The 12,467-nt window shown below is 38.1% G+C and overlaps 2 protein-coding genes across 2 annotated transcripts in view; both read left to right on the top strand.

Annotated features, from left to right (window-relative positions):
* Window positions 1-4,149, top strand: part of LOC107601563 (ectonucleotide pyrophosphatase/phosphodiesterase family member 7-like) — a 7,659-nt gene extending 3,510 nt beyond the window's left edge. The window contains exons 4-7 of the mRNA XM_016293796.1: window positions 752-1,149; window positions 3,216-3,450; window positions 3,528-3,660; window positions 4,034-4,149. Of these exons, the coding sequence (XP_016149282.1) occupies window positions 752-1,149; window positions 3,216-3,450; window positions 3,528-3,660; window positions 4,034-4,094 (827 nt within the window). The 3' untranslated portion in view covers window positions 4,095-4,149. The remainder of the gene's footprint in view (window positions 1-751; window positions 1,150-3,215; window positions 3,451-3,527; window positions 3,661-4,033) is intronic.
* Window positions 4,150-6,336: 2,187 nt separating this feature from the next.
* The window catches only part of LOC107601561 (chromobox protein homolog 2-like), a 22,405-nt gene continuing 16,274 nt past the window's right edge, over window positions 6,337-12,467 (top strand). Inside the window, exons 1-2 of the mRNA XM_016293795.1 lie at window positions 6,337-6,433; window positions 10,685-10,802. Coding sequence (XP_016149281.1) covers window positions 6,337-6,433; window positions 10,685-10,802 — 215 coding nt within the window. The remainder of the gene's footprint in view (window positions 6,434-10,684; window positions 10,803-12,467) is intronic.

Genomic DNA, 12,467 nt, shown 5'->3' with positions numbered 1-12,467 from the left:
TTCCTGCACGCTGCGTGTCAGCCCGGGACGCACCGGGAACGGGCGTGAGGTACTGGGTGCGGCAGACGAGGCCTCTGACGCCCCGTGGTTTGCCGCTTCGGGAGGACTGTGAGCGGGCTCCGCAGCTACCTCCACCCTGAAGGCGGAGCCGCTCAAATGCAGGGCCAGGTTGATATAGTCCTCCAGCGACTCCTCGGGGACCCAGTATGGCATCAGGGACTTGAAGGGCTCGGCTAGGCCTCCCCAGAAAAAGACCATGAGGCAGGTTTTCTCCGTGGCCGACTGGCGAGCCCCTCCCACGAAGTCCCTGGCGTAATCCTCAATGCTCCGGTCTCCCTGGCGGACGTTAAGAAACCTCCCTGCTGGACCCATGTCTGCTGGCTGTATTCTGTCAGCGAGTCGGTAAGGGGTACCGTGGAAAAACCGGGTCTGGGTCCAAATGCAGGTGAAAACCTTTTTATTCCAAACAGAAAGGCCAACAAGGCAAAACAAAAACAGGTCTAGGGACGACGAACACCATTACATACACACAATACAGACAGGCCAAGTGGTGAGTGAGAGGAAATTATATAGTCAGTGAAGACGGGGCACAGCTGAGGGTGAGTGTGATGAGTGAGTGACTGCACCGGTGTGTGGAGTTTGGGGAATTAGTGTAATGAGTGAACAGGTGTATGGGGTTTGGGGAATGGGAGTCCGGGAGCTGGCGCCCTCTGGAGGAGAGAGGGAGAACACCAGACGCCAGACCCTGACAAGCGCAGGGCGATGGTCCGACAGGTGGACCGTACGGTTGGTTACCTGCGGAGCGCGGCCAAGAAAAACGGCCTGAGCGAGCGGCCCAACATCATCATCACGGCCGATCACGGCATGAGCACCGTCTACCGCAACGGGCTGGTGGACGAGATCGTCCCGTCCAAGATCCCCGGCTTCTCTTTCAAAGATCTGGACTTTCATATCGTGGACTTCGGACCGGTGGGACTCCTGCTGCCTAAAGAAGGACGACTTGATAAAGTGTTCAAAGCCCTGAAAGGCGCTCACCCGCATCTACATGTCTATAAGAAAGAGGAGATTCCCGCTCGCCTGCATTACTCCCATAATGACCGCATATTACCCATCATCCTCTGGGCCGATCCAGGATACGTCATCAATGGGGTGAGCTTTTCATTTACAGCTTAATGCAAGTTTTCATCATGTTCATCAAGAAATTAACAAGCATTAATTAATTAAACATTATTTAATTAAACATAAGCAAACAAGCAAGCAGACAGACAGACAAACAAGTAAATAAATAAATACATTTGCATTACAGTAATGAGAATTAGGGGTTAAATGTTGTAAATTGCCCTGAAAATATTAGATAAAAAGTTACAAAATGAATTCTAAATAAAAAATATAAAATTAATGAATGAATGAATGAAATTGCTGTACAGTAATAAGAATGTGGGGTACTAAATCCCCATGAAAATAGTGAAAATAAAATACAAAATATATTTTGCATTACTGTAATGGGAATTTGGGGGTAATTGTGCTAAATCATCATGAAAATAAAGTACAAAAAATATTTATTATATTAATGACATATTAATCTGATATTTTGAGTAGTAGTGAATCTCAGTAAAACTGTCAGAAATCATCCTAACAATCAAAATAAATAAAGAAGGTATATTTGCCTAAATAAAAACTTAGTCTACTTAGAACCACTGAGAGATTTTACACTGTATTAAAAAAAAATGTTACATACTGTACATATACATATACATGTCCATATATATATATATATATGGACATGGACATGGAAAAGCCTTTCTGTTGTAACTTATATCCATGAAAATGCAAAAAGTTTGCTCCTTGAGGATGAAAACATTAATTATTTAAATCTAATCACAAGCATTCAAACCAAACTAAATCAATTGGTTGTTGTTTTTTTGCCCTTGACTCATCTTAATTTACACTCCTGGCAATCAATCGATCAATACTCTGTTCCCAAGATGACCCAAGAGGTCAGGTCAAGCGCATGGACGCTTCGAGCTCCTGTTGACCTTTTGACCTACAGATGTCAGAGGTCAGTTTTACAAGTGTGGCATACTAACAAGCCTTTATGAACACTGCTGCTGCAAACCATGAGAAAATCAAACAAAGTCAGACACCTTGGCATCCCAAACGTTTCATTAACCACAGCATGAACCTAGAGCCAAATCAAACTTATACTTTAGCTGAAAGATTCAGCAGCTGCTTTTATTGACCATCTCTATCTGGGGGCTTCACAGGTTAACTGCACCCACAAGCCACATGTTGCCATGACAACGCCAGACCATAACCATAAAACCAATCAGCTGATCTGCATCGCCCTCTGCTGTTTCAAATAGCAATCCACCATACTTCTCGGTGTCTGTAGTATACTGCAAGCAATGAGCAAATATGCATGACATAACGATGATCTTCTGCTTTAATCAAAATGTTCAGTATCCAGCAGAACATTTCCAGTGTTATGTTTGAACCAGATGTTTTGTAAATAACTGAACTTATTTTTCTTTTCTCATTAGATGACTGAACTCTCAAAAGTTAGTCGTCTTTCAATAAATTTGACTGAAAATGCTCATATTTATTTCCAAGCAAATAACTCAATGCCACTTGATGAATGTGACAAATATTCTTCCATTTAAAATGTAGTTTAGCATGCTGGCTTACATTCTATTTTTAAACTAGGCAGTATGCATATAATAGTCATTAATACAGCATTTCATTTCAAACATAAAATTATCACTGTAAAGCAGTGTTTATTTTTTTATTATCATTGCGATACTATTATAGTTTTGTATTAGTATTTTGAATCAGTTTTTCATTTTATATTTTCCATTTTAATTTCAGTTAACATTTTAGTACTTTAGCTGTGTTTTTTGTTGTTATTTTTAATCATTTTTGTTTATTTTATGTCTATAGTTTTTTTTTTTTTTTTTTTTATTTTTTTTTTTTTTTTTTTTTTAGATTTAGTTTTAGTACATCAAGTTAAACTATACATTAAAATGAAATATTTAATTGGATTTCCGTTCACATTCATTTTATTTCAAGTAACAGAAATGTTTTTTTTTATGGTTTTAATTTTAGTTTCAGTTTTAGTTTACTGTAATAACCCTGCTGTAAAAGTGTATATTTTGGGTGCTGATGGTTTCAATAAATATGCATTTGTTCATGTGCCTTTATACTCTGTTTTCCTGTAGTATTTCCCAGTGCAGTTTCATAAGGGGGAGCATGGCTATGATAACCAGGCTCTGGACATGAAGCCGTTCTTCAGGGCCATGGGGCCGGATTTCCAAAAGAATCTGGAGGTGAGGCCATTTGAAACGGTTAACATTTACCCGCTGATGTGCCATCTGCTGAAAATCACACCTGAACCCAACGACGGACACCTGAACACCACACGACACATGCTGACCTCCTCCATACAGACAGAGAGTGAGAACATCTGTTCATACACATCTATCTATCTATCTATCTATCTGTCGGTCTGAAGAATCTTTCTTGTGTTTCAGATGAAGGCTCGTCTGGTGATGATATTCTCAGCAGTGTTTTCATTGGTCTGGGATCTGTCGCTGGTTTTCTGTTCATTGTCTTTGTTGTTCTCTTAAGCCGTGGTATTCACAAACGCAGGGGGAACAAAAGCAGGTAGGGATGTAACGATGGACACCTTTTCATTTAGAATTTGTCTTAAATCTCATTTTGTTAAAAAAGGTGAGAAAAGCATATTGTGAGACCAGTATAATGAATTGTATCGCATCATTAGTTGAGTGAATCATACATCCATAAAAGCATGTTTATTATACTGCCGCAGCTTTATTTAGCTCATTCTGCTCAAAAGAGACTAAATACAAGTTGTTTTTTACAATTATTATTAAAGAGATAAAGAAATAAAAATTCCTAACATTCATTACTAACATTCATTACGTCGTTACTAACCTGATTTTGCCGTTACAGACAAGATCTTGAATGTTGCACTGAATGATCTGGATGTGTTTTGTATTCTTGGTTTACTGTACAGTTCCACAGACGAGGGGAAGATTGACAAGTGTCACGCTGAAACAAAACAAACAGCATTTTAGAACGAGGAATCCAGAGGAAGACACACACACCAACATGTTGTAATACAAACAATACTATTGCGGCTGTCTGTTAATTTATCAAAATCACTTGTTTGTTTCAATGTCATTTTATATTAAATAAAATTTGTATTTTGTCATTTGAAGTATTTTTGACTAATGAAAAGAGAGCTCGGGGTTTGCCTTATTCAGTCATTGACTGTATTATTGCTATCATTACACTATTTTTATAACATTTTAATTTGCCTCTCATTTTCACTGTTACTTTATTTTACATTGTTTTAACATTTTCACCTTTACTGACCTCTGATTTTTTTCATTGATTTATTACAATATACAGTGGGGGAAATATTTATTTGATCCCCTGCTGATTTTGTAAGTTTGCCCACTTACAAAGCAATGAAGGGTCTGTAAAAATCAAGAAAAAACACATTATATAAAGGTTAGAGATTGATTTGCATTTCAGTGAGTGAAATAAGTATTTGATCCCCCTACCAACCAGCAAGAATTCTGGCTCCTACTAACTGGTTATGTGTCCATGTGGAACACAGATTTGTCCTGCCACTTTAAGAAGTTACTCCTAATGTGTAAAGACACCTGTCCACACAATCTGTATCTTCCATTCCAACCTCTCCCACAACCATGGGCAAGAACAAAGAGCTTTCAAAGGATGTCAGAGACAAGATTGTAGATCTGCACGAGGCTGGAATTGGCTACAAGGCCATCAGCAAGAAGCTTGGTGAGGAGGAGACAACTGTTGGTGTGATTATTCGGAAATGGAAGAAATACAGGACAACCATCAATCGGCCTCGGTCTGGAGCTCTGTGCAAGATCTCGCCTCATGGGGTAAGGATGATCATGAGAAAGGTGAGGGACCAGCCCCAAACTACACGGGAGGAGCTTGTTAATGATCTTAATACTAAGAGGAGAGAGGACCAGGCCTGGATTTTATTTTGGAATGTAACACAGTTCGTAGTCACGGGAAGAAGGAGGTGGGAACCGGAAAACTTTAATAAAATAAACAAACACAAAATGAAAGTAAAGCGGAAACCCCTCACGGACGACTGCCGCACACAAAACACAAAATAAAATCCAGGCCTGGTCCTCTCTCATCTTTCACTGTTGTCACTCCTCCTTTTATCCTTCCGGAGCTCCTCTGTGGGACTCGAGACCGGTGAGTGGCGCAGGTGTAGCTCATTATCAATTACTCCACCGGCCTCGCTCCATTCCCACGGCTCTCCGTCCCACCCCCATTCGTCACAATATAATAATAGATCAATGAAATGTGCACTGTTTTTATTAATTTTTTTTGCATGATTCCCAATTATTTATATTCATGATTTCTAGTATTTGTACAGGCTTTACATTTTTATTTCAGTGTTGTAATTAGCAATTCATTAAATTTTTTCTTTGAAGCAGATTTGTGTGACGGCGTTAATTAAAGTTTCTTAAGGGTCAAGATCATGTTATCTGCATCTGCGCTCCATCAAGCCACTCACATAATAGCTGTCACCACTCAAATTAATGCACGACTCAGATTAACTGTAAAACATGTCTGTAAGACTCCAATACAATTATGAAGTCATTATTTCATCACGATTAAAATTTTCAACGAGTAAACCTGGCTGTGTCTATAGTGTTATAGATGATGACTACACAACATTATAATACAGGATCCCATATGTGTATTCTTCCACAGTATAGCTTTAAGCCCGTGTTTTCCCTAGGCAGAGCCCCCTCTGCTGTCCCTGCAAAGGTGTGGCCACCCTAACTGGGTCTGAGCAACCCCAGGGAATGAGAGTTACACAAGTAACTGAGATGATCTGTGATATATTGCTTATGTTCCTCGTTTGTAAATTGCTTTGGATTAAAGCAGGGGTGGGCAAACTTGGCCCTTCCAGGCCACTTTCCTTAGTTTAGCTCCAACCCTATTCAAACACCTGAACCAGCTAATCATATTTGATCCCCTGCTGATTTTGTAAGTTTGCCCACTTACAAAGCAATGAAGGGTCTGTAAAAATCAAGAAAAAACACATTATATAAAGGTTAGAGATTGATTTGCATTTCAGTGAGTGAAATAAGTATTTGATCCCCCTACCAACCAGCAAGAATTCTGGCTCCTACTAACTGGTTATGTGTCCATGTGGAACACAGATTTGTCCTGCCACTTTAAGAAGTTACTCCTAATGTGTAAAGACACCTGTCCACACAATCTGTATCTTCCATTCCAACCTCTCCCACAACCATGGGCAAGAACAAAGAGCTTTCAAAGGATGTCAGAGACAAGATTGTAGATCTGCACGAGGCTGGAATTGGCTACAAGGCCATCAGCAAGAAGCTTGGTGAGGAGGAGACAACTGTTGGTGTGATTATTCGGAAATGGAAGAAATACAGGACAACCATCAATCGGCCTCGGTCTGGAGCTCGCCTCATGGGGTAAGGATGATCATGAGAAAGGTGAGGGACCAGCCCCAAACTACACGGGAGGAGCTTGTTAATGATCTTAATACTAAGAGGAGAGAGGACCAGGCCTGGATTTTATTTTGGAATGTAACACAGTTCGTAGTCACGGGAAGAAGGAGGTGGGAACCGGAAAACTTTAATAAAATAAACAAACACAAAATGAAAGTAAAGCGGAAACCCCTCACGGACGACTGCCGCACACAAAACACAAAATAAAATCCAGGCCTGGTCCTCTCTCATCTTTCACTGTTGTCACTCCTCCTTTTATCCTTCCGGAGCTCCTCCGTGGGACTCGAGACCGGTGAGTGGCGCAGGTGTAGCTCATTATCAATTACTCCACCGGCCTCGCTCCATTCCCACGGCTCTCCGTCCCACCCCCATTCGTCACAATATAATAATAGATCAATGAAATGTGCACTGTTTTTATTAATTTTTTTTGCATGATTCCCAATTATTTATATTCATGATTTCTAGTATTTGTACAGGCTTTACATTTTTATTTCAGTGTTGTAATTAGCAATTCATTAAATTTTTTCTTTGAAGCAGATTTGTGTGACGGCGTTAATTAAAGTTTCTTAAGGGTCAAGATCATGTTATCTGCATCTGCGCTCCATCAAGCCACTCACATAATAGCTGTCACCACTCAAATTAATGCACGACTCAGATTAACTGTAAAACATGTCTGTAAGACTCCAATACAATTATGAAGTCATTATTTCATCACGATTAAAATTTTCAACGAGTAAACCTGGCTGTGTCTATAGTGTTATAGATGATGACTACACAACATTATAATACAGGATCCCATATGTGTATTCTTCCACAGTATAGCTTTAAGCCCGTGTTTTCCCTAGGCAGAGCCCCCTCTGCTGTCCCTGCAAAGGTGTGGCCACCCTAACTGGGTCTGAGCAACCCCAGGGAATGAGAGTTACACAAGTAACTGAGATGATCTGTGATATATTGCTTATGTTCCTCGTTTGTAAATTGCTTTGGATTAAAGCAGGGGTGGGCAAACTTGGCCCTTCCAGGCCACTTTCCTTAGTTTAGCTCCAACCCTATTCAAACACCTGAACCAGCTAATCATTGTCTTCAAGGCTACTAGAAAGCTACAGGCAGGTGAGTTTTATCAGGGTTACACTGTAAAAAAAAAAATCCGTAAAATTTACGGTAAAAGACCGGCAGCTGTGGTTACCGGAATTTTACCGTAAAAAATACGGTAGCAACGTTTTAGGTTTTTACATCTGTTTTGTACCTTTGTAATACTCTGATAACCACCAAATGCAGGTGGTGATGAGAAAGTCACATGATGAACAAAAGCCCATCACAAGTAGCTTTTAAATAATAACATATATAGAAGGTGCGCCGTGCCATTCACACAAACACCAAACACCATCATGGTAACACACATGAAACTGAAATAATGCAATAAACATTAATTAACAACATTAGGTGTAACACTCAACCCTAATATACAAAACTGATAAGAAACACTAAGAAGAAACATAGTTATTTCAACAAAAAAACATCAAATTTGAAATGTATCGCAGGGAATTCTGGGAATGTCAATTTACGGTTATTCACTGTAAATTATACAGCCTATTTCACTTGCAAAAACGGTATACTACCGTAAAATTAATGTCCAATACATGTAATGTCCAATACAGTTTTTCACCATATATAGTAGGGGAATTTACTGTTAACCATTTAACAGGTTTTTACTGTAGCATTTTTACAGTCTTTTAAATTCACGGTCATTTTTTACAGTGTAGATCAAATCTCTGCAGGAAAGTGGCCTGGAAGGGCCAAGTTTGCCCATCACTGGATTAAAGCATATGGTAAATGAAAGCATTTAAATGTAATGTAAAAGGGAAAAAATAAAAGCTTGAGTCATTCACTGGTGAACACCGTGGATCATCTGACAGGAAAGAGAAGCTTGAGGAATAAGGTGACTAAACGTGCCACTTCCCGGGGACATGCTCAGCACAGGATTTCTAAACTGCCTAAACTGGCTGTATGACATCAAAGTACCACGAGAGCTATAGAGCAGAGCCTTCGGCTCCATTCTTTCGAATCGAATGTCATAAAGTGAGCAGGATATATTACATTTACTAATTGAAATCCTTTAGCTTAAATGTTCTCATGTGAATTGCCTTTCAAAAGTTCTGATGTTCTATGTTTGTTCTGAGAGTAGATGACTTTCTTTTCCTTGCCTGTTTTCCTCCCCAACTTGTAACATTCTAGAAAAACACTCAGAAGCAATAAATACTACATCAAGGCAGCATTCATGTGTCATGTGTACTTAGAGCCTGTCAATCAACATTAGACTACAGCGCCACCCTCAGGCTGAATTCTGCAGGAACACTAAACCTCTGCCAACAGTGTGTCTCTATGCGTTCATCAGTTAGAATATGAAGCTTACAAACTTTTTATCACAAATTGCACTAAGACCCCGAATCTGCCCTTTTCAAATTTGCAATCAGGAGCCACTAATTCTCCGAAAGACACAACCAGCAATAAAACAACCAAAAAATGCACCCAAGGTTATTATAACATATGTCAGGGCGTAACACAACAGTCTGTAGCTTCTCAACCTCATTATACATTACATGACCAGAGAGAAGTTAGGGTGACATATTTGATCAGTTGACATAAAAAATAAAGATAAAAAAAATAGCAAAGCATTTGTCCAGCAATGGGAGAAATCAACCTTTCCATGGCTTCAAATAATTTGAACCAACAATTTTGCAAAATGATTCACGGTTTCAAAGTGATTGAAACATCACACGCTGGTGATGTCTGCAGGTCAAAACTACGGTAACCGAGAAGTGCAAAACGAATCACAATTCTGAAAACAAAATAACAAATTACAAACGCAAATGCAAATCTAAAAAACAAAATAATTCAGAAAACACAACAATTCAGAAAATTCAAATAATTTGAACCAACAATTTTGCAAAATGATTCACGGTTTCAAAGTGATTGAAACATCACACGCTGGTGATGTCTGCAGGTCAAAACTACGGTAACCGAGAAGTGCAAAACGAATCACAATTCTGAAAACAAAATAACAAATTACAAACGCAAATGCAAATCTAAAAAACAAAATAATTCAGAAAACACAACAATTCAGAAAAACCATCTCCAAACTTTCTACCATGACTCTGCTGTTCTTCGGCTGGTTCTTCCCTGTATAAGTTGATTGACAGATGTCTCATCCAGTCAGAGGTGTGTAATCCCAAACCAATGGCACTGTCTCAAACTATACCTACCTCTTCCGGTTTGTCTGATTTGTCTTTGTGTTTTCTGAATTGTTATTTTGTTTTTGGACTTGTCGTTGTGTTTTCTGACTTGTTAAAATGTTTTCTGAATTGTTGTTGTGTTTTCTGAATTGTTATTTAGTTTTTTTTAGATTTGCACTTGCGTTTGTAATTTGTTATTTTGTTTTCAGAATTGTGATTTGTTTTGCACTTCTCGGTCACCGTACAAAACTGAAAAAAAAACATTATAAATTTTTTTTATATATATATATATATATTTTCCAACCCCATTGCAAATGTTTTAATGAAAGTATAACAAATAGCCAAAGACCATCATTAATGAATATCATTAAATATGAGTCTGTATGTGTTCTTTTATTAATTTGCAAGGTTTGTTTTGATTATTTTATGGAGGGCTTGTCTAAACAGGCCAATAAGAGACTATTAACAACTAGGCCTACTCTTCCTTTTAATTACACAAATGCCTCATTAATGTCCCCATTAAATCAAAATGGAAGTGTTTGGCTTTTAGTATGAATATGTTAGCCATAAGTTTGTCTATAAGCTAGGATGCTCCAAAACAATGAAAAATTTAGCATTTAGAAGATATAAGCATTCAAAACTCACCCTGGACTTCAGCTTCTCATCAAACTTTCTGTCCAATCAAATGCTCTCTAGAATCCGAAGTGTCCCGCCCCCTACACTATAAATAGAAGCTAAGGCTGCTACTGAAATCGGTCACTTGTTCTCAGAATTTGTATTTTCTGTATGGTGAATGGCACGTAGTGCAATATGTACGGGATGGAGAATGATTCAATATGCTTTCCGTTGGGTGATTTGAGTCGAATGAAATCTGGTATCCTAACAGTTAAGGTGGTCACACACTGGACGAGAAGTGCTGCGCAGTTCTAATTTTACATGGCGCGACGAAAGCGGCACACGGCTGGGCTTCTCATCCGGTGTGTGACCTTCTTAGCCTGCCCCGGACCAGGTTAGTTTCCCAGCGTAAGTTGCCACAGTGACTGAGCTTGATCTATGTTAAATTTGCTTTATGGAACCAAATGATTTGACAACGAGTCAGACTAACTGAAATAAGCCTGGCTTATTTGGTAAACTTGTTTTATGAAACAGGCCTCTGTCCCAACCAGTGATATAAACGAAACGCTATTTGCTATTTTAAAAAGGGGACGGGGCTGTTCGATATGTCCTGCCCTGTCTTCCTGTTTCAGTTGAAATTACATCAACACATAGAATAACGCTATGCATTTCAAGCCACTTCAGTGGACCTTTAAAAACGTTCTGTTCATTTTTTTTAAACTGATCCGAGATCAAGTAAAAACCATGGACACTGGTTAATTAGTTTAATGCTGGGGGTAAATAATTAAGGAACATTTTCCATTGATATAGCTTGTTTAGTAGTACTGTGCATTATACAGCTGCAATGATTCAGCAAATTAAATATAAGATGTTTAAACATAAATAAATGGTCAAATAAAAATATTTAACTTAATATTAAATGACAATATAAATTAAAATGCACCAAATTAAGGTTACATTACTACAATGTGCTTCATACTGGACATGATCTCATGAGCAAACATAGCTATGTAAGAAAATTAATTAAAAATATGTCACATTTAGTCATCACATTTATAAAACATTAACGTCATTTGACATTATAACAATTTCTTTCAGTTTTGTGTGTAATCCTGTCTGTATTGGTATACTGGTAATTTATTTAGAGGGATTTTATCGGGATTATATACCAGGCCTGAACTGTAAAATGTTAGAGATAGTGCTCTCAAAAATCTATCTATCTATCTATTGATCCATACAGATAGATACAAATGAAACCAAATTGTCAAACAAAACAAAGAAACAAATATGATCATTACTAACCTGATTCTGCTTTTACAGACCAGATCTTGTTGCACGGAATGATTTGGATGCGTTTTGTATTCTTGGTTTAGACGAGGGGATGATTGACAAGTGTCACTCTAAAACAAAACAAACAGCATTTTAGGTCCAGGAATCCAGAAAAAGACTCACACATAAACATCATTGCAACAGATGTGATCTATTGCAATGCAAAGAAAAACATGCACAAGGCTCATTATGGTTATGTTCAGTGTTGTAGCTTCTGATGTGTTTAAATTGAGTTTAGAATTTCATCAGAAACTTTCAGAACAGACCTATATTTAAACATTTATAATTTACATCAACATATTTTAGTTTGTTTACATTTTTCCCTATATTCCAGGGGTTAAAGCAAAAAAAAAAAAATCTGATTGAAAACTTTTCCTCGGCCAAACCACATTCCACAGCCATAAAGCCATTTTTTTCTTCTTGTAATTAGGAGCGCTTGTCCTCCTAATTTAAAAATAAATTAGGAGCACCATCTGATCAATAATAAAAAAATAGCTTTCCTAATACAAGCTGATATTTGACTCAAAGTGATTTACAGGGGCATTTTCTTTTTACCTTTGTAAATGCATTTTTCTAATTGTATTAAATGTATGCAGTGTTTCCTCTGGGATTTTTTTCCAGCTGTGCTTCTTTCCAGCAAATTAAAATCTGTTTTCATTTTGTTAAATATTCAAATAATTTGATACATAAAATATAAAATAAACTGGAGTTAAGAAACAAACACTTCATA

This window comes from Sinocyclocheilus grahami, unplaced genomic scaffold, assembly GCF_001515645.1.
Source record: "Sinocyclocheilus grahami isolate Dianchi unplaced genomic scaffold, SAMN03320097.WGS_v1.1 scaffold307.1, whole genome shotgun sequence".
Taxonomy (NCBI): Eukaryota; Metazoa; Chordata; class Actinopteri; order Cypriniformes; family Cyprinidae; genus Sinocyclocheilus; species Sinocyclocheilus grahami.
The sequence above is the reverse complement of the archived record's forward strand: the minus strand, read 5'-3'. Positions and strand labels throughout refer to the sequence as shown.